The sequence below is a fragment of the Pecten maximus genome, chromosome 16, assembly GCF_902652985.1.
Source record: "Pecten maximus chromosome 16, xPecMax1.1, whole genome shotgun sequence".
NCBI lineage: Eukaryota > Metazoa > Mollusca > Bivalvia > Pectinida > Pectinidae > Pecten > Pecten maximus.
Genome location: NC_047030.1, coordinates 37,310,295 through 37,332,981, shown reverse-complemented (window position 1 = coordinate 37,332,981; position 22,687 = coordinate 37,310,295). Strand labels below are relative to the sequence as shown.

General features: G+C 41.2%; 1 protein-coding gene across 1 annotated transcript in view; it reads left to right on the top strand.

Annotated features, from left to right (window-relative positions):
• The window catches only part of LOC117345143 (N-acetylated-alpha-linked acidic dipeptidase 2-like), a 67,651-nt gene that overhangs the window by 21,075 nt on the left and 23,889 nt on the right, over positions 1-22,687 (top strand). Inside the window, exon 4 of the mRNA XM_033908136.1 lies at positions 7,899-8,082. Within this exon, the coding sequence (XP_033764027.1) occupies positions 7,899-8,082 (184 nt within the window). The remainder of the gene's footprint in view (positions 1-7,898; positions 8,083-22,687) is intronic.

Sequence of the window (22,687 nt, the reverse complement as noted above, 5' to 3'; positions counted from 1 at the left end):
CATATCCTGTGTCTGCCTGTCCATATCCTGTGCTCATGGTTATCCATATCCTGTGTCTGCCTGTCCATATCCTGTGATCATGGTTATCCATATCCTGTGTTTGGGTGTCCATATCCTGTGTCTAGGTGTCCATATCCTGTGCTGGTTATCCATATCCTGTGTATGGGTGTCCATATCCTGTGTCTGGGTGTCCATATCCTGTGTCTGGATGTCCATATCCTGTGTTTGGGTGTCCATATCCTGTGTCTGGGTGTCCATAACCTGTGTCTTGGTGTCCATATCCTGTGTCTGGGTGTCCATATCCTGTGCTGGTTTAATCCATATCCTGTGTCTGGGTGTCCATATCCTGTGCTGGTTATCCATATCCTGTGTCTGGGTGTCCATATCCTGTGTCTGGGTGTCCATATCCAGTGTCTGGGTGTCCATATCCTGTGTCTGGGTGTCCATATCCTGTGTCTGGGTGTCCATATCCTTTGTCTGGTTATCCATATCCTGTGTCAAGGTGTCCATATCCTGTGTCTGGGTGTCCATATCCTGTGCTGGTTATCCATATCCTGTGCTGGTTATCCATATCCTGTGTCTGGTTATCCATATCCTGTGTCTGGGTGTCCATATCCTGTGTCTGGGTGTCCATATCCTGTGTCTGGGTGTCCATATCCTGTGTCTGGGTGTCCATATCCTTTGTCTGGTTATCCATATCCTGTGTCTGGTTATCCATATCCTGTGTCTGCGTGTCCATATCCTGTGTCTGGGTGTCCATATCCTGTGTCTGGGTGTCCATATCCTGTGTCTGGGTGTCCATATCCTTTGCTGGTTATCCATATCCTGTGCTGGTTATCCATATCCTGTGTCTGGTTATCCATATCCTGTGTCTGGGTGTCCATATCCTGTGTCTGGGCGTCCATATCCTGTGCTCATGGTTATCCATATCCTGTGTCTGGGTGTCCATATCCTGTGTCTGGGTGTCCACATCCTGTGTCTGGGTGTCCACATCCTGTGTCTGGGTGTCCACATCCTGTGTCTGGGTGTCCACATCCTGTGTCTGGGTGTCCATATCCTGTGTCTGGGTGTCCACATCCTGTTTCTGGGTGTCCATATACAGATGGTGCATCTTTGGTTGACATGTTGATATGTAGTCCTGAATCCAAGATGGGTTCCAGCAAATTCACTCTGTGAATGTGTACAGTATTTTATAGGTAGAAATATGGAATAGGGTTTTTGACCTTGGGGTGTCAGGTTGGTATAGATATGGAAAAGGGTTTTTGGTTGGTATAGATATGGAAAAGGGTTTTTGACCTTGGGATGTCAGGTTGGTATAGATATGGAATAGGGTTTTTGACCTTTGGGTGTCAAGTAGGTATAAATATGGAATAGGGTTTTTGACCTTGGGGTGTCAGGTTGGTATAGATATGAAATAGGGTTTTTGACCTTGGGGTGGTATGAATATGGAATAGGGTTTTTGACCTTGGGGTGTCAGGTTGGTATAGATATGAAATAGGGTTTTTGACCTTGGGGTGGTATGAATATGGAATAGGGTTTTTGACCTTGGGGTGTCAGGTTGGTATAGATATGAAATAGGGTTTTTGACCTTGGGGTGTCAGGTTGGTATAAATATGGAATAGGGTTTTTGACCTTGGGTGTCAGGTTGGTATAGCTATGGAATAGGGTTTTTGACCTTGGGGTGTCAGGTTGGTATAGATATGGAATAGGGTTTTTGACCTTGGGGTGTCAGGCTGGTATAGATATGGAATAGGGTTTTTGACCTTGGGGTGGTATGAATATGGAATAGGGTTTTTGACCTTGGGTGTCAGGTTGGCCAGCTAGTGGTGCACTAGCCTTAATTCTCAGCCTCATGTGCTTCCATCCGAGTCATCAATAGTGATTAAGTACATGTTGGTGTGTCACAATTGTTGTAAAATAAATGTTTATATTTTATTGTTTGACCTGGACATCATGAATTAATTTTTATGTGTGAAATGTAAGAAACAATGTTGAATACCCCTTGTTAATTTTTTTGGTCTTCCTTCAGGAAAGTAGGTCACTGCGATCTGAGCTATATCAGATTTTAGTTTATTAGTTTATAACTGGGCTATATCTAACGGCATGTATACCATAGGTTCATTTTGGAATGGTATAGAGTTGAGTTCAATATGTAGGTCTTTATCAATGACACAATCTTTGCTCTGATTCTAATCATCAAAAAACTTTCAGCTATGGACTTATGTCGAATTATTGTGAAATAATTTGAAATGTTTATTCATATTCTTATTCAAAGCAAAGGTTTCATTTTAGAAACATGTTTTAATGTTCTATCAGTTATCTGCTAACTGTCTGTACAAATGGTTGATATTTTGATTGGTGTACAGTCAAATTATTAGTGGTTGGGGACTTTAGAGTGGCGTGACCTTTTACCCTACGTGTTGTTACATCAGATTTAGAGCGTGACCTTTTACCCTACGTGTTGTTAGATCAGATTTAGAGCGTGACCTTTTACCCTACGTGTTGTTAGATCAGATTTAGAGCGCGACCTTTTACCCTACGTGTTGTTAGATCAGATTTAGAGCGTGACCTTTTACCCTACGTGTTGTTAGATCAGATTTAGAGCGTGACCTTTTACCCTACATGTTGTTAGATCAGATTTAGCATGGCGTGACCTTTTACCCTACGTGTTGTTAGATCAGATTTAGAGCGTGACCTTTTACCCTACGTGTTGTTAGATCAGATTTAGCATGGCGTGACCTTTTACCCTACGTGTTGTTAGATCAGATTTAGACATGACCTTTTACCCTACATGTTGTTAGATCAGATTTAGAGTGGCGTGACCTTTTACCCTACGTGTTGTTAGATCAGATTTAGAGCGTGACCTTTTACCCTACGTGTTGTTAGATCAGATTTAGAGCGTGACCTTTTACCCTACGTGTTGTTAGATCAGATTTAGACATGACCTTTTACCCTACGTGTTGTTAGATCAGATTTAGAGCGTGACCTTTTACTCTACGTGTTGTTAGATCAGATTTAGAGCGTGACCTTTTACCCTACGTGTTGTTAGATCAGATTTAGAGCTTGACCTTTTACCCTACGTGTTGTTAGATCAGATTTAGAGCGTGACCTTTTACCCTACGTGTTGTTAGATCAGATTTAGAGCGTGACCTTTTACCCTACATGTTGTTAGATCAGATTTAGAGCGTGACCTTTTACCCTACGTGTTGTTAGATCAGATTTCGAGTGGTGTGACCTTTTACTCTACGTGTTGTTAGATCAGATTTAGAGCGTGACCTTTTACTCTACGTGTTGTTAGATCAGATTTAGAGCGTGACCTTTTACCCTACATGTTGTTAGATCAGATTTAGAGCGTGACCTTTTAGCCTACGTGTTGTTAGATCAGATTTAGAGCGTGACCTTTTACCCTACGTGTTGTTAGATCAGATTTCGAGTGGTGTGACCTTTTACCCTACGTGTTGTTAGATCAGATTTAGAGTGGTGTGACCTTTTACCTTACGTGTTGTTAGATCAGATTTAGAGCGTGACCTTTTACCCTACATGTTGTTAGATCATATTTAGAGTGGCGTGACCTTTTACCCTACGTGTTGTTAGATCAGATTTAGAGCGTGACCTTTTACCCTACATGTTGTTAGATCAGATTTAGAGCGTGACCTTTTACCCTACGTGTTGTTAGATCAGATTTAGAGTGGCGTGACCTTTTACCCTACGTGTTGTTAGATCAGATTTAGAGCGTGACCTTTTACCCTACATGTTGTTAGATCAGATTTAGAGCGTGACCTTTTACCTTACGTGTTGTTAGATCAGATTTAGAGCGTGACCTTTTACCCTACGTGTTGTTAGATCAGATTTAGAGTGGTGTGACCTTTTACCCTACATGTTGTTAGATCAGATTTAGAGCGTGACCTTTTACCCTACGTGTTGTTAGATCAGATTTACAGCGCGACCTTTTACCCTACGTGTTGTTAGATCAGATTTACAGCGCGACCTTTTACCCTACGTGTTGTTAGATCAGATTTAGAGTGGCGTGACCTTTTACCCTACATGTTGTTAGATCAGATTTAGCATGGCGTGACCTTTTACCCTACGTGTTGTTAGATCAGATTTAGAGCGTGACCTTTTACCCTACGTGTTGTTAGATCAGATTTAGAGTGTGACCTTTTACCCTACGTGTTGTTAGATCAGATTTACAGCACGACCTTTTACCCTGCATGTTGTTAGATCAGATTTAGAGTGGCGTGACCTTTTACCCTACGTGTTGTTAGATCAGATTTAGAGCGTGACCTTTTACCCTACGTGTTGTTAGATCATATTTAGAGTGGCGTGACCTTTTACCCTACATGTTGTTAGATCAGATTTAGAGTGGTGTGACCTTTTACCCTACGTGTTGTTAGATCAGATTTAGAGCGTGACCTTTTACCCTACGTGTTGTTAGATCAGATTTAGAGTGGTGTGACCTTTTACCCTACGTGTTGTTAGATCAGATTTAGAGCGTGACCTTTTACCCTACATGTTGTTAGATCAGATTTAGAGCGTGACCTTTTACCCTACGTGTTGTTAGATCAGATTTAGAGTGGTGTGACCTTTTAGCCTACGTGTTGTTAGATCAGATTTAGAGTGTGACCTTTTACCCTACGTGTTGTTAGATCAGATTTAGAGCGTGACCTTTTACCCTACATGTTGTTAGATCAGATTTAGAGTGGTGTGACCTTTTACCCTACATGTTGTTAGATCAGATTTAGACATGACCTTTTACCCTACATGTTGTTAGATCAGATTTAGAGTGGTGTGACCTTTTACCCTACGTGTTGTTAGATCAGATTTAGACATGACCTTTTACCCTACATGTTGTTAGATCAGATTTAGAGCGTGACCTTTTACCTTACGTGTTGTTAGATCAGATTTACAGCGCGACCTTTTACCCTACGTGTTGTTAGATCAGATTTAGAGCGTGACCTTTTACCCTACGTGTTGTTAGATCAGATTTAGAGCGTGACCTTTTACCCTACGTGTTGTTAGATCAGATTTAGAGCGTGACCTTTTATCCTACGTGTTGTTAGATCAGATTTAGAGCGTGACCTTTTACCCTACGTGTTGTTAGATCAGATTTAGAGCGTGACCTTTTACCCTACGTGTTGTTAGATCAGATTTAGAGTGGTGTGACCTTTTAGCCTACGTGTTGTTAGATCAGATTTAGAGTGTGACCTTTTACCCTACGTGTTGTTAGATCAGATTTAGAGCGTGACCTTTTACCCTACGTGTTGTTAGATCAGATTTAGAGCGTGACCTTTTACCCTACGTGTTGTTAGATCAGATTTAGAGCGTGACCTTTTACCCTACGTGTTGTTATATCAGATTTAGAGCGTGACCTTTTACCCTACATGTTGTTAGATCAGATTTAGAGCATGACCTTTTACCCTACGTGTTGTTATATCAGATTTAGAGCGTGACCTTTTACCCTACATGTTGTTAGATCAGATTTAGAGCATGACCTTTTACCCTACGTGTTGTTAGATCAGATTTAGAGCGTGACCTTTTACCCTACGTGTTGTTAGATCAGATTTAGAGTGTGACCTTTTAGCCTGCATGTTGTTAGATCAGATTTAGAGTGGCGTGACCTTTTACCCTACATGTTGTTAGATCAGATTTAGACCGTGACCTTTTACCCTGCATGTTGTTAGATCAGATTTAGAGTGTGACCTTTTACCCTACGTGTTGTTAGATCAGATTTAGAGCATGACCTTTTACCCTACGTGTTGTTAGATCAGATTTAGAGCATGACCTTTTACCCTACGTGTTGTTAGATCAGATTTAGAGCGTGACCTTTTACCCTACGTGTTGTTAGATCAGATTTAGAGCGTGACCTTTTACCCTACATGTTGTTAGATCAGATTTAGAGTGTGACCTTTTACCCTACGTGTTGTTAGATCAGATTTAGAGTGGCGTGACCTTTTACCCTACATGTTGTTAGATCAGATTTAGAGCGTGACCTTTTACCCTACGTGTTGTTAGATCAGATTTAGAGTGGCGTGACCTTTTACCCTACATGTTGTTAGATCAGATTTAGAGCGTGACCTTTTACCCTACGTGTTGTTAGATCAGATTTAGAGCGTGACCTTTTACCTTACGTGTTGTTAGATCAGATTTAGAGCGTGACCTTTTACCCTACGTGTTGTTAGATCAGATTTAGAGCGTGACCTTTCACCCTACATGTTGTTAGATCAGATATACACTTTGTGGTTTATCAGCTTCCTCACTCACAAGGGCATATATCTAATCTTTTCATCCAGCTGTGCAATTGTATTCCTGCTTGTTCATTCTGTACATGTCTGTCTGTTTATTCTGCATTCTGCTCATCCTGCTGTCTGCCTTAATTGTCTTTTTATCCTATTGGCTGTTCAATATTTTGACTCTTCATCATCCTGTCTTCATCCTTCTGTCTCTCCTTCTTGTCTTTTTATCCTGATGTCTTTTCATCATTCTGTCTTCATCCTTCTGTCTCTTCATCCTATATCTTCATCCTTCTGTCTCTCCATCCTGTCTCTTCATCCTTCTGTCTCTTCATCCTTCTGTCTCTTCATCCTGTCTCTTCATCCTTCTGTCTCTCCATCATGTCTCTTCATCCTTCTGTCTCTTCATCCTGTCTCTTCATCCTTCTGTCTCTCCATCCTGTCTCTTCATCCTTGTGTCTCTTCATCCTTCTGTCTCTTCATCCTGTCTCTTCATCCTTCTGTCTCTCCATCATGTCTCTTCATCCTGTCTCTTCATCCTTCTGTCTCTCCATCCGGTCTCTTCATCCTTCTGTCTCTCCATCATGTCTCTTCATCCTTCTGTCTCTTCATCCTGTCTCTTCATCCTTCTGTTTCTTCATCCTGTCTCTTCATCCTTCTGTCTCTTCATCATGTCTCTCCATCCTTCTGTCTCTCCATCATGTCTCTTCATCCTTCTGTCTCTTCATCCTGTCTATTCCTCCTTCTGTCTCTCCAATCATGTCTCTTCATCCTGCTGTCTCTCCATCATGTCTCTTCATCCTTCTGTCTCTTCATCCTGTCTCTTCATCATTCTGTCTCTCCATCCTGTCTCTTCATCCTTCTGTCTCCCCATCATGTCTCTTCATCATTCTGTCTCTCCATCCTGTCTCTTCATCCTTCTGTCTCTCCATCATGTCTCTTCATCCTTCTGTCTCTTCATCATTCTGTCTCTTCATCATTCTGTCTCTCCATCCTGTCTCTTCATCCTGTCTCTTCATCATTCTGTCTCTCCATCCTGTCTCTTCATCCTTCTGTCTCTCCATCATGTCTCTTCATCCTTGTCTCTTCATCCTGTCTCTTCATCCTTCTGTCTCTTCATCATGTCTCTTCATCCTTCTGTCTCTCCATCCTATTTGTTTAACCTTTGGTCTGTTCATCCTTCATTCTATTCAGTCTGCTGCGGAGTTGTAGGATTTTGTTTACTATCTGTTGTTCATTAGTTTATCTGTTCATCCTGTTTTTTGTTCATCCAGATGTTGATCCTAGATTTCAATCCATCAAACACATGGATTTTTTTGGTCGGCTTATGGTGACCTATTGCAGTGGCCATAAGTTTTGTCAGTTTATGCATAGAATCAGTTTTGTATACTTTCTCATAGAAAACCCTCTGTCACTCCACCAAACTTTTGAGCTATTTTCAGAAAAAAGGTAGATAATTTTGACATTCATTATTGGTTAAAGTAGATAATTTTGACATTCATTATTGGTTAAGAAGTAGATACTTTTGCCGTTGATTATCCTGAATGAATTAATTATATAACTTGATTATAACTAAATTTTCAGTGTTTCCTGTGTGTTAATTGGTTTAATGAATGGACTTATATTTATGTATGCCTTGTGTTTCATTTTCACCTTTGACCTTCCCAGGTGCGACATGCAGAAGACAACAAGGCGGCGGGGGTGATATTTTACTCAGATCCGGTAGACTTCGCTCACAATCAGTCGTCTCTGGCTGCACATACATGGTGGCTCCCCGGCTGGGCCATACAGCTCTACCACGTCCGACATAACCTGATCGGCGATCCACTCACACCTGGCTACTCTGCTATCAGTAAGTTGTCTCCCCTTACTTCCTGACCCATTTAACTCTATAGTACCATGTCCAACATAACCTGATCGGCGATCCACTCACACCGGGCTACTCTGCTATCAGTAAGTTGTCTCCCCTTACTTCCTGACCCATTTAACTCTACAGTACCATGTCCAACATAACCTGATCGGCGATCCACTCACACCTGGCTACTCTGCTATCAGTAAGTTGTCTCCCCTTACTTACTGACCCATTTAACTCTACAGTACCACGTCCGACATAACCTGATCGGTGATCCACTCACACCGGGCTACTCTGCTATCAGTCAGTTGTCTCCCCTTACTTCCTGTCCCATTTAACTCTACAGTACCACGTCCGACATAACCTGATCGGTGATCCACTCACACCGGGCTACTCGGCTATCAGTAAGTTGTCTCCCCTTACTTCCTTGCTAGGCTATCTAACCTTGTATAACCTAATTTCTAAATCGGCGATCCAATCCTGCCTGGCTACTCTGCTTTCAGTAAGTTGTCTCCCCTTACACAGTTAATACATTTTTGGCCTTAAAAGAAAACAATATTCCTTCAATCTGTTATAATTGTGTTGTCTCCCTTCACTTTGTTAAAGTAGGTCTAAGCTTAAAAGGTTTACTCTGCTCTGAGTGAGTTATCTCCCTTTTATTCCACTTGTCATACTTTGTATCTCAATTTTTCATCTTGTGCTTCTCTTAAACAATGTTACTTTTCATTATTAAGATTTTCATTTTAAACATTGAATGAAACATTTGAATTATACACAATGGACACTCTGGATTTGTTATATTTTAATGTATATAAAACTAAGGAAATTTAAAATCAGAATAAAATTTGAAATTAGCACCATTGATAGTTTAATATTTTTCCCATCCCAATTCAGAAAAAACTTACTTTTGAATATATCTGAAAATAAAAACACAAGTGTTGATTTTTTTTTAAATGTTCATTTTGGATAGACATTTGGCTCGTGTGGAACAGGAGAAATAAAATATGAGTCTTGTGAAGGTAATATGTGGTTTGGAGAATGACAAAATCGCCAGAATGCCAGTGGTATCATGTTGAGTCTGACTGGTCCAATGGACCAATCAAACATATATCCTGTTGCAATGTCTAGTGTCAACTTTGATTTCTGCTCGTGGGTTTGATGAAACTTGATAGTGGACAAGTGGACATGGCAGTCATTTAAAGGGAAATCACAATGTTTAAATGAACATATGGTGCTATTAGGGACAACCATAAGGGCAGTATGAAGGCAGGGGCCAACCAAAGGGGCAGTATGAAGGCAGGGGCCACCAAAGGAGCAGTATGTAAATGGGGGCCAACCAAAGGGGCATGCAGTCTGTAGGCAGGGGCCACCCAAAGGGATAGTATGTAAATGGGGGCCAACCAAAGGGGCAGTATGAAGGCAGGGCCCAACTAAAGGGGCAGTATGTAGGCAGGGGCCAACCAAAGGGGCAGTATGAAGGCAGGGGCCAACCAAAGGGGCAGTATGTAGGCAGGGGCCAACCAAAGGGGCAGTATGAAGGCAGGGGCCAACTAAAGGGGCAGTATGAAGGCAGGGGCCAACCAAAGGGGCAGTATGAAGGCAGGGGCCAACTAAAGGGGCAGTATGTAAATGGGGGCTAACCAAAGTGGCAGTATGAAGGCAGGGCCCAACTAAAGGGGCAGTATGTAGGCAGGGGCCAACCAAAGGGGCAGTATGAAGGCAGGGGCCAACCAAAGGGGCAGTATGAAGGCAGGGGCCAACTAAAGGGGCAGTATGTAGGCAGGGGCCAACCAAAGGGGCAGTATGAATGCAGTGGCCAACCAAAGGGGCAGTATGTAGACGGGGGCCAACTAAAGGGGCAGTATGAAGGCAGGGGCTAACTAAAGGGGCAGTATGAAGGCAGGGGCCAACCAAAGGGGCAGTATGAAGGCAGGGGCCAACTAAAGGGGCAGTATGTAAATGGGGCTAACCAAAGTGGCAGTATGTAGACAGGGGCCAACAAAAGGGGCAGTATGTAGGCAGGGGCCAACAAAAGGGGCAGTATGTAGGCAGGGCCTAACCAAAGGGGCAGTATGTAGGCAGGGGCCAACCAAAGGGGCAGTATGTAGACAGGGGCCAACAAAAGGGGCAGTATGAAGGCAGGGGCCAACCAAAGGGGCAGTTAGTAGACAGGGGCCAACCAAAGGGGCAGTATGTAGGCAGGGGCTAACCAAAGGGGCAGCATGTAGACAGGGGCCAACAAAAGGGGCATTATGTAGGCAGGGGCCAACCAAAGGGGCAGTATGTAGACAGGGGCCAACCAAAGGGGCAGTATGTAGCTTGGGCAAACGGGGCAGTAGGTAATTGGGATGTAAACCAAAAGGGAGTTTGTAAGGGGGGGGGGGGGGGGGGGGGGGCTTGAGTAGGAGGCTCCAGTACAGGGAAAGTTTCAGTAGGAGGCTCCAGTACAGGGAAAGTTTCAGTAGGAGGCTCCAGTACAGGGAAAAGAAGTTTGAGTACGAAGCTCCGGTGCAAGGACATTTTTAGTTGGAAGCTCTAGAATTTTAAGTTTGACATACAGAAATATGATCAGAATTATTTTGTAATGTGACCTCTGGTCAGACTACAGGACAGTTGAAGCCATATTTGGTTTGTCTGGATTCTGTTCACTTAAGCCTCCATGATGGGTGATTGATGAATGCTGTATTTACGACGGTATATATATTCACAGTCTGCTTTTAATATGCCCAATTCCATACTTCTCCAGGTTTTTTATTTCCGGAAAGTCCATATTTTATGAGAAGAGACTAGACAGACTGTGTTCGTGGATATGGCCAATCCCTGTCAGTTGACCTTATCAGACAGTCAACTATTAGTATCAATTTCTCTCTGGCATATAGAGAATCTACTGTAGTCAGAACACAGCAATTTCAGGTTTTGTCTGAAACATTTCAGATGATATTTTATTGTTGAAAAAAGTTTTGTTTTGTTAGCTCACCTGCCAAAAGTCTCTTCATCTCTGAGGTGATTTCCTACTCTTGTTGCCAGATCCCGAATATCATATTCTATATCATATGTACTGTAGTATGTACTGTATATTCCAAAAATAAGATTTTGTTTAAACCAAGGGGCAAGTGAACTTATGCCCTGGTGTGGCATCCATTGTCTGTCCATCATCAGTCCAGATGTATTTAGACACCAACTTTTCCATTTAAACAACTTCTTCTCAAATGAATAACCTTGATCTATTTTCTAGGTCACAGAGTAAATATGCTAAAATGTTTAAATGACTAAGAGACTAAGAGACCTGATATTGGGCCTATGGCATGCTGCCAAGTTTGTTCAAATGAATGCCCTTGACCACCTTTCATGGTCACAGGGATTTAAATTGATTAAAAAAGAGAGCAAGAGATCTGGGTTCATGATATGAACTAAGAATATGCTGGTTTGAAGGACTGCAAAGTTTGTTGAAATTAATACATATAGCTTACTCTCACATTGAATGAGGAGGTCTTCAGCCATAAGAAGCCGCATTAATGATGAATCAACATTAAGTAGCGTTAGTAGCGTTAGTAGCATGTGATTGATTCATTGGTTCTCCTATCTGCATTTCAAAGTCATACCTGGGTACATTTCCTATTTTAATCACAAATACAAAAATGCCACTGGTCTAATTTTAACTAGTAAATACCTAAATACCTTACTGTTGTCCATTTTGGTTACAAATACATATTATTTTGGTTACAAATACATATTATTTTGGTTACAAATACATATTAAGTCCCTATTGTTTAGTTACCAATGCTTTACTCTTGCCTATTTTACCGATAGCTCAATGTTTTTTTTACACATGCCTAACTTTTGTTGATCTTAGTTACAATTGCCTATATAACTGTCATGAGTTACAAATGCCTAACTGTTAGAACTGAGTTACACCTACAAAAATGCCTAACTGTTATCGTAGTTACAATACCCAATTGTCAGAACTGAGTAACAAATACCTTACTGCCTAACTATTGTCCTAGTTACAATGCCTAATTGTCAGAACAGAGTTACAAATACCTTAATGCCTAGCTATTGTCCTAGTTACAATGCCTAATTGTCAGAACAGAGTTACAAATACCTTACTGCCTAACTATTGTCCTAGTTGCAATGCCCAATTGTCAGAACTGAGTTACAAATACCTAATTGTCAGAACAGAGTTACAAATACCTTAATGCCTAACTATTGTCCTAGTTGCAATGCCCAATTGTCAGAACTGAGTTACAAATGCCTAATTGTCAGAACAGAGTTACAAATACCTTAATGCCTAACTATTGTCCTAGTTGCAATGCCAAATTGTCAGAACTGAGTTACAAATACCTTACTGCCTAACTGTTGTCCTAGTTACAATGCCAAATTGTCAGAACTGAGTTACAAATACCTTAATGCCTAACTGTTGTACTAGTTACAACGCCAAATTGTCAGAACTGAGTTACAGATACCTTAATGCCTAACTGTTGTACTAGTTACAACGCCAAATTGTCAGAACTGAGTTACAGATACCTTAATGCCTAACTATTGTCCTAGTTACAATGCCTAATTGTCAGAACTGAGTTACAGATACCTTAATGCCTAACTGTTGTACTAGTTACAACGCCAAATTGTCAGAACTGAGTTACAGATACCTTAATGCCTAACTGTTGTACTAGTTACAACGCCAAATTGTCAGAACTGAGTTACAGATACCTTAATGCCTAACTGTTGTCCTAGTTACAACGCCAAATTGTCAGAACTGAGTTACAGATACCTTAATGCCTAACTGTTGTCTATATATCTTAGTTACACATATACATATGAAGTCCCTAATGTGGTGTCTGGGTTTAGTTTAAATGTAACCGGCCCACCAATTATCTTTTTTAGTTTTAATGGATCACCATTATTTAGGCTAATTGTTATTCAACACTATAAGCTTCTGAAGCAATTAAACTAAAAACTAAACGCCCACATGTAGAAACCTTTCCAGTTATTGATTTTTAGAAATCTGGCATGTACAGCTTTCTTGGTACATGACTTGTATGTACAGATATATGGGGGCAAAACAGACACATTCTGTGCTTCATGTTGGAAACTTTACACATGTGAAATTTAATTCATATCAATTATTCTGAAGTTTTACACATTCCATACCATTTATAAATAACTTTACACATTCCATGCAAAACTTTACCCATTCCATACCATTTGTGTAAAAACTTAACACATTCCATACCATTTGTGTAAAGCTTTATTCAATCCATACCATTTGTGTAAAGCTTTATACAATCCATACTATTTGTGTAAAGCTTTATACAATCCATACCATTTGTGTAAAACTTTACACACAATACATACCATTTGTGTAAAACTTAACACATTTCATATTATTAGTGTAAAACTTTACATATCAATAGTTCAATGTCTTGTTTAACATTACTGTAATTATTTTAGCGGTAGTTTAGTTTTAGTTCTTTTTGCGCTGTTTGCTCAGCACTAATCTATGTATAGCGCTAAAATTTAGAATTTAAGATTGAACACGAACAAATTTAAAGTACAGTGAAACCTCACTCAACGTCACTACCTCAAAGTAATGACCATCCTGATTTCAGTCGCGTTATTTTATCTCTCTGGTCGCATGTTGACTAAGTGTTTAATTTCAGATATACAGATTCTCTATCAGAACCTCCCGACTGTGCTTATTTGTGTCCAGGCTTATGAATCATATCTTACATTTTTCTGTGCTTGTGTTAAAACTTGACTGCAATAAAGTCAGTACATTTACAGTAATCATCTGTACTGAATCTTTACTTTGTAAGTATTAAACACCAAAGTCCTGTTTCTGAGAATACAATAGTTGTATGACTATTGTCAAGTCCGCATGGTTTACATATACGTAACAATTGGAAAGAATTTAAGGCAAAACTTAAACATTTTAAATAAAATCTCTTCCCGCGGACACAATCACTTGTCTAACGTGTCTGCTATGTAACAGCAGATATGAAAGGGGTTTGATTTCCCAATGGTGAACTGGCTGTATATAAATATAGTGTACCAGACAGTCCTGTGGTGCCAACATCCTGGAATCTGGCCGTAGTGTACCACACAGTCCTGATGTGGTGCCAACATCCTGGAATCTGACCGTAGTGTACCACACAGTCCTGATGTGGTGCCAACATCCTGGAATCTGGCCGTGTAGTGTACCAGACATTCCTGGTGTGGTGCCAACATCCTGGAATCTGGCTGTAGTGTACCAGACAGTCCTGATGTGGTGCCAACATCCTGGAATCTGGCTGTAGTGTACCAGACATTCCTGATGTGGTGCCAACATCCAGGAATCTGGCTGTAGTGTACCAGACAGTCCTGATGTGGTGCCAACATCCAGGAATCTGACTGTAGTGTACCAGACAGTCCTGATGTGGTGCCAACATCCTGGAATCTGGCCGTAGTGTACCAGACAGTCCTGATGTGGTGCCAACATCCAGGAATCTGGCTGTAGTGTACCAGACAGCCCTGATGTGGTGCCAACATCCTGGAATCTGGCCGTAGTGTACCAGACAGTCCTGATGTGGTGCCAACATCCTGGAATCTGGCTGTAGTGTACCAGACAGCCCTGATGTGGTGCCAACATCCTGGAATCTGGCTGTAGTGTACCAGACAGTCCTGATGTGGTGCCAACATCCTGGAATCTGGCTGTAGTGTACCAGACAGTCCTGATGTGGTGCCAACATCCTGGAATCTGGCTGTAGTGTACCAGACAGCCCTGATGTGGTGCCAACATCCAGGAATCTGGCTGTAGTGTACCAGACAGTCCTGATGTGGTGCCAACATCCTGGAATCTGGCCGTGTAGTGTACCAGACAGTCCTGATGTGGTGCCAACATCCTGGAATCTGGCCGTGTAGTGTACCAGACAGCCCTGATGTGGTGCCAACATCCTGGAATCTGGCCGTAGTGTACCAGACAGTCCTGATGTGGTGCCAACATCCTGGAATCTGGCCGTAGTGTACCAGACAGTCCTGATGTGGTGCCAACATCCTGGAATCTGGCCGTGTAGTGTACCAGACATTCCTGGTGTGGTGCCAACATCCAGGAATCTGGCCATAGTGTACCAGACAGTCCTGATGTGGTGCCAACATCCTGGAATCTGGCCGTGTAGTGTACCAGACATTCCTGGTGTGGTGCCAACATCCAGGAATCTGGCTGTAGTGTACCAGACAGCCCTGATGTGGTGCCAACATCCAGGAATCTGGCTGTAGTGTACCAGACATTCCTGGTGTGGTGCCAACATCCTGGAATCTGGCCGTGTAGTGTACCAGACAGTCCTGATGTGGTGCCAACATCCAGGAATCTGGCTGTAGTGTACCAGACATTCCTGGTGTGGTGCCAACATCCTGGAATCTGGCCGTGTAGTGTACCAGACAGTCCTGATGTGGTGCCAACATCCTGGAATCTGGCCGTGTAGTGTACCAGACATTCCTGGTGTGGTGCCAACATCCTGGAATCTGGCTGTAGTGTACCAGACAGCCCTGATGTGGTGCCAACATCCAGGAATCTGGCTGTAGTGTACCAGACATTCCTGGTGTGGTGCCAAAATCCTGGAATCTGGCCGTGTAGTGTACCAGACAGTCCTGATGTGGTGCCAACCTCCTGGAATCTGGCCGTGTAGTGTACCAGACATTCCTGGTGTGGTGCCAACATCCTGGAATCTGGCTGTAGTGTACCAGACAGCCCTGATGTGGTGCCAACATCCAGGAATCTGGCTGTAGTGTACCAGACAGTCCTGATGTGGTGCCAACATCCAGGAATCTGGCTGTAGTGTACCAGACAGCCCTGATGTGGTGCCAACATCCAGGAATCTGGCTGTAGTGTACCACACAGCCCTGATGTGGTGCCAACATCCTGGAATCTAGCTGTAGTGTACCAGACAGTCCTGATGTGGTGCCAACATCCTGGAATCTGACTGTAGTGTACCAGACAGCCCTGATGTGGTGCCAACATCCTGGAATCTGGCTGTGTAGTGTACCAGACAGTCCTGATGTGGTGCCAACATCCTGGAATCTGGCCGTGTAGTGTACCAGACAGTCCTGATGTGGTGCCAACATCCTGGAATCTGGCTGTAGTGTACCAGACAGCCCTGATGTGGTGCCTACATCCTGGAATCTGGCCGTGTAGTGTACCACACAGTCCTGATGTGGTGCCAACATCCAGGAATCTGACTATAGTGTACCAGACAGTCCTGATGTGGTGCCAACATCCTGGAATCTGGCCGTAGTGTACCAGACAGTCCTGATGTGGTGCCAACATCCTGGAATCTGGCCGTAGTGTACCAGACAGTCCTGATGTGGTGCCAACATCCTGGAATCTGACTGTAGTGTACCAGACAGCCCTGATGTGGTGCCAACATCCTGGAATCTCGCTGTAGTGTACCACACAGTCCTGATGTGGTGCCAACATCCTGGAATCTGGCCGTAGTGTACCAGACAGTCCTGATGTGGTGCCAACATCCTGGAATCTGACTATAGTGTACCAGACAGTCCTGATGTGGTGCCAACATCCTGGAATCTGGCCGTAGTGTACCACACAGTCCTGATGTGGTGCCAACATCCTGGAATCTGGCTGTGTAGTGTACCAGACAGTCCTGATGTGGTGCCAACATCCTGGAATCTGGCCGTAGTGTACCACACAGTCCTGATGTGGTGCCAACATCCTGGAATCTGACTGTAGTGTACCAGACAGTCCTGATGTGGTGCCAACATCCTGGAATCTGGCCGTAGTGTACCAGACAGTCCTGATGTGGTGCCAACATCCTGGAATCTGGCTGTGTAGTGTACCAGACAGCCCTGATGTGGTGCCAACATCCTGGAATCTCGCTGTAGTGTACCAGACAGTCCTGATGTTGTGCCAACATCCTGGAATCTGGCCGTAGTGTACCAGACAGCCCTGATGTGGTGCCAACATCCTGGAATCTGGCTGTAGTGTACCAGACAGTCCTGATGTGGTGCCATTACATCCTGGAATCTGGCCGTAGTGTACCAGACAGTCCTGATGTGGTGCCAACATCCTGGAATCTGGCTGTAGTGTATACGTACCAGACAGTCCTGATGTGGTGCCAACATCCTGGAATCTGGCTGTAGTGTACCAGACAGTCCTGATGTGGTGCACATTTTCATCATTCTAGTTATTTTACCTTGGAAGACTCTCCATGGATGTATATATTGTCCCAAACGGAAACTTAATCGAGACCATTATCCAATCCTTTCACTAGGAAGTCGTACCGGGATGTTTGATACAGTACTGTTTGGTTATCCAAAAGAATGTGATAATCAGAAAGTAGTTATTTAAGCCTAAGTATGTGTTAAAGGGAAAATAAAATTCAATTTCTGCGAAGTAAAATGTCTGAAAATATGCAGGTAGCTCTTATTTAAGTGTTAAGTTAAAATGATGCCTAGGACAAGAAACTGGAATTAGGCCTGAAATAACAATACCCAATAATGGTCATTTCAAGTAGCTAATCAATCTTCTGAATAACAGAGACAATTACTCTACAAGATTGCAATTCTACCTCTGACTCGATCATCAACTGTAGAGGAACAAATGGTCTAATGCTATATCTCTGTTACTGTATTGTCACTATAACTAACTCCTACGTCTGTATCATTGTCACTGTAACTCCTACGTCTGTATTATTGTCACTATAACTCCTACGTCTGTATCATTGTCACTGTAACTCCTACGTCTGTATTATTGTCATTATAACTCCTACGTCTGTATTATTGTCACTATAACTCCTACGTCTGTATCATTGTCACTATAACTCCTACGTCTGTATTATTGTCCCTATAACTAACTCCTACGTCTGTATTATTGTCACTATAACTCCTACGTCTGTATTATTGTCACTATAACTCCTACGTCTGTATTATTGTCACTATAACTCCTACGTCTGTATTATTGTCCCTATAACTCCTACGTCTGTATTATTGTCACTGTAACTAACTCCTACGTCTGTATTATTGTCACTATAACTAACTCCTACGTCTGTATTATTGTCACTATAACTCCTACGTCTGTATCATTGTCACTATAACTCCTACGTCTGTATTATTGTCCCTATAACTCCTACGTCTGTATTATTGTCCCTATAACTCCTACGTCTGTATTATTGTCACTATAACTCCTACGTCTGTATTATTGTCCCTATAACTCCTACGTCTGTATTATTGTCACTATAACTAACTCCTACGTCTGTATTATTGTCACTATAACTAACTCCTACGTCTGTATTATTGTCCCTATAACTCCTACGTCTGTATTATTGTCACTATAACTAACTCCTACGTCTGTATTATTGTCACTATAACTCCTACGTCTGTATTATTGTCCCTATAACTAACTCCTACGTCTGTATTATTGTCACTATAACTAACTCCTACGTCTGTATTATTGTCCCTATAACTCCTACGTCTGTATTATTGTCACTATAACTAACTCCTACGTCTGTATTATTGTCACTATAACTAACTCCTACGTCTGTATTATTGTCACTATAACTCCTACGTCTGTATTATTGTCCCTATAACTCCTACGTCTGTATTATTGTCCCTATAACTAACTCCTACGTCTGTATTATTGTCCCTATAACTAACTCCTACGTCTGTATTATTGTCACTATAACTAACTCCTACGTCTGTATTATTGTCCCTATAACTCCTACGTCTGTATTATTGTCACTATAACTAACTCCTACGTCTGTATTATTGTCACTATAACTAACTCCTACGTCTGTATTATTGTCACTATAACTCCTACGTCTGTATTATTGTCACTGTAACTCCTACGTCTGTATTATTGTCACTATAACTAACTCCTACGTCTGTATTATTGTCCCTATAACTCCTACGTCTGTATTATTGTCACTATAACTCCTACGTCTGTATCATTGTCACTATAACTCCTACGTCTGTATTATTGTCACTATAACTCCTACATCTGTATTATTGTCCCTATAACTAACTCCTACGTCTGTATTATTGTCCCTATAACTAACTCCTACGCCTGTATTATTGTCCCTATAACTAACTCCTACGTCTGTATTATTGTCACTATAACTAACTCCTACGCCTGTATTATTGTCCCTATAACTAACTCCTACGCCTGTATTATTGTCCCTATAACTCCTACGTCTGTATAATTGTCACTATAACTCCTACGTCTGTATTATTGTCCCTATAACTAACTCCTACGTCTGTATAATTGTCACTATAACTCCTACGCCTGTATTATTGTCCCTATAACTAACTCCTACGTCTGTATTATTGTCCCTATAACTCCTACATCTGTATTATTGTCACTATAACTCCTACGTCTGTATTATTGTCACTATAACTAACTCCTACGTCTGTATTATTGTCACTATAACTAACTCCTACGTCTGTATTATTGTCACTATAACTAACTCCTACGTCTGTATTATTGTCACTATAACTAACTCCTACGTCTGTATTATTGTCACTATAACTAACTCCTACGTCTGTATTATTGTCCCTATAACTCCTGCGTCTGTATTATTGTCACTATAACTAACTCCTACGTCTGTATTATTGTCACTATAACTAACTCCTACGTCTGTATTATTGTCCCTATAACTCCTACATCTGTATTATTGTAAGTTTTGTTTATTTTGTTGTCCAGTATCAGTATATGTATTTTGGTATTCTTTAACCTATTTTTCTTTTCTATCAGGTTAAAATTTCATTTTGAAAGTTTGAAATAAAAAGGATGATTTTTTTCCCCCAGAAATTATGTGACATATGATTTCCTCCATTACCAGGAACATTTAATTTTCAAGGACATCAGTAATGTGTTTGCCATTTAGCTCTACCCTTGAAAATTAGGGGAAATGGAAGCCCTGTAAAATACCAGCTTTGACATCATCTTGTTTCCTGATGGAACCGCTACATGTATTGTTTGTTACGGCCAACTTTTATATTGTTTTATCGTGGTTTGTCATGAATTTGTTACAATGTTTGAAGTAATGAACCAATTTTAACTGTGGCGGATGTTTAAACTGTGTGTGACATTGAGTGTTAACGACGGGGAGAAGCCTGCCATAGGTACATGTATATTACGTATCCCTGGTACATGTTATTGTAAAACTCATTTTACTGGGACTTCAGCTCCATAAATTACACTTCCTACACACATTTTATGACTTCTAAACTATGCCATTGTCATTTCAAAGTCAATAATCGAAGGAACATGAAAGTTTTATCGTGTTCTGAAATGAATTTTTGTTAATTAAATTGTTAATTACTAAGATGTACAGAACCATGTCTCCGCTCAAAAGACAATGTTGAGTGAATAATTCATCGAGGCATACTATATGTAATAATACGGCTCCAGTTCAATAGTTAAAACAGTGCTCAAATGATAATTATAGCTATTATAAGGGCTCAAATTATAATCTATACCTTTTACAATTTACGTACGTAGAATATCCATTTGAATAAAAGTTGCTGAGAATGAATTGTTCTTTCTAGGGAACAAGTCTTTGTGTAAAGTAGACAACTTGACAAACTTGTACAGGAGACAACTGTACAGTATTGTACAGGAGACAACTGTACAGTATTGTACAGGAGACAACTGTACAGTATTGTACAGGAGACAACTGTACAGTATTGTACAGGAGACAACTGTACAGTATTGTACAGGAGACAACTATACAGTATTGTACAGGAGACAACTGTACAGTATTGTACAGGAGACAACTGTACAGTATTGTACAGGAGACAACTGTACAGTATTGTACAGGAGACAACTATACAGTATTGTACAGGAGACAACTGTACAGTATTGTACAGGAGACAACTGTACAGTATTGTACAGGAGACAACTGTACAGTATTGTACAGGAGATAACTATACAGTATTGTACAGGAGACAACTATACAGTATTGTACAGGAGACAACTGTACAGTATTGTACAGGAGACAACTGTACAGTATTGTACAGGAGACAACTATACAGTATTGTACAGGAGACAACTATACAGTATTGTACATGAGACAACTGTACAGTATTGTACAAGAGACAACTATACAGTATTGTACAGGAGACAACTATACAGTATTGTACAGGAGACAACTGTACAGTATTGTACAGGAGACAACTGTACAGTATTGTACAGGAGACAACTATACAGTATTGTACAGGAGACAACTGTACAGTATTGTACAGGAGACAACTATACAGTATTGTACAGGAGACAACTGTACAGTATTGTTACAGGAGACAACTGTACAGTATTGTACAGGAGACAACTATACAGTATTGTACAGGAGACAACTATACAGTATTGTACATGAGACAACTGTACAGTATTGTACAAGAGACAACTATACAGTATTGTACAGGAGACAACTATACAGTATTGTACATGAGACAACTGTACGGTATTGTACAGGAGACAACTGTACAGTATTGTACAGGAGACAACTGTACAGTATTGTACAGGAGACAACTGTACAGTATTGTACAGGAGACAACTATACAGTATTGTACAGGAGACAACTATACAGTATTGTACAGGAGACAACTGTACAGTATTGTACAGGAGACAACTATACAGTATTGTACAGGAGACAACTATACAGTATTGTACAGGAGACAACTTGAATGTATTGTACAAGAGACAACTATACAGTATTGTACAGGAGACAACTGGACAGTATTGTACAGGAGACAACTATACAGTATTGTACAGGAGACAACTGTACAGTATTGTACAGGAGACAACTGTACAGTATTGTACAGGAGACAACTGTACAGTATTGTACAGGAGACAACTGTACAGTATTGTACAGGAGACAACTGTACAGTATTGTACAGGAGACAACTATACAGTATTGTACAGGAGACAACTGTACAGTATTGTACAGGAGACAACTATACAGTATTGTACAGGAGACAACTATACAGTATTGTACAGGAGACAACTGTACAGTATTGTACAAGAGACAACTGTACAGTATTGTACAGGAGATAACTGTACAGTATTGTACAGGAGACAACTGTACAGTATTGTACAGGAGACAACTGTACAGTATTGTACAGGAGACAACTGTACAGTATTGTACAGGAGACAACTGTACAGTATTGTACAGGAGACAACTGTACAGTATTGTACAGGAGACAACTGTACAGTATTGTACAGGAGACAACTATACAGTATTGTACAGGAGACAACTGTACAGTATTGTACAGGAGACAACTGTACAGTATTGTACAGGAGACAACTGTACAGTATTGTACAGGAGACAACTATACAGTATTGTACAGGAGACAACTATACAGTATTGTACAGGAGACAACTGTACAGTATTGTACAGGAGACAACTATACAGTATTGTACAGGAGACAACTGTACAGTATTGTACAGGAGACAACTACAGTATTGTACAGGAGACAACTGTACAGTATTGTACAGGAGACAACTATACAGTATTGTACAGGAGACAACTATATATACTTGTTCAATTTTACATCACTATATAATATATATAGTATACAGAGCTGCTTCAGTCATTGTGCTAGTGTTATCAGAATTCTGTTC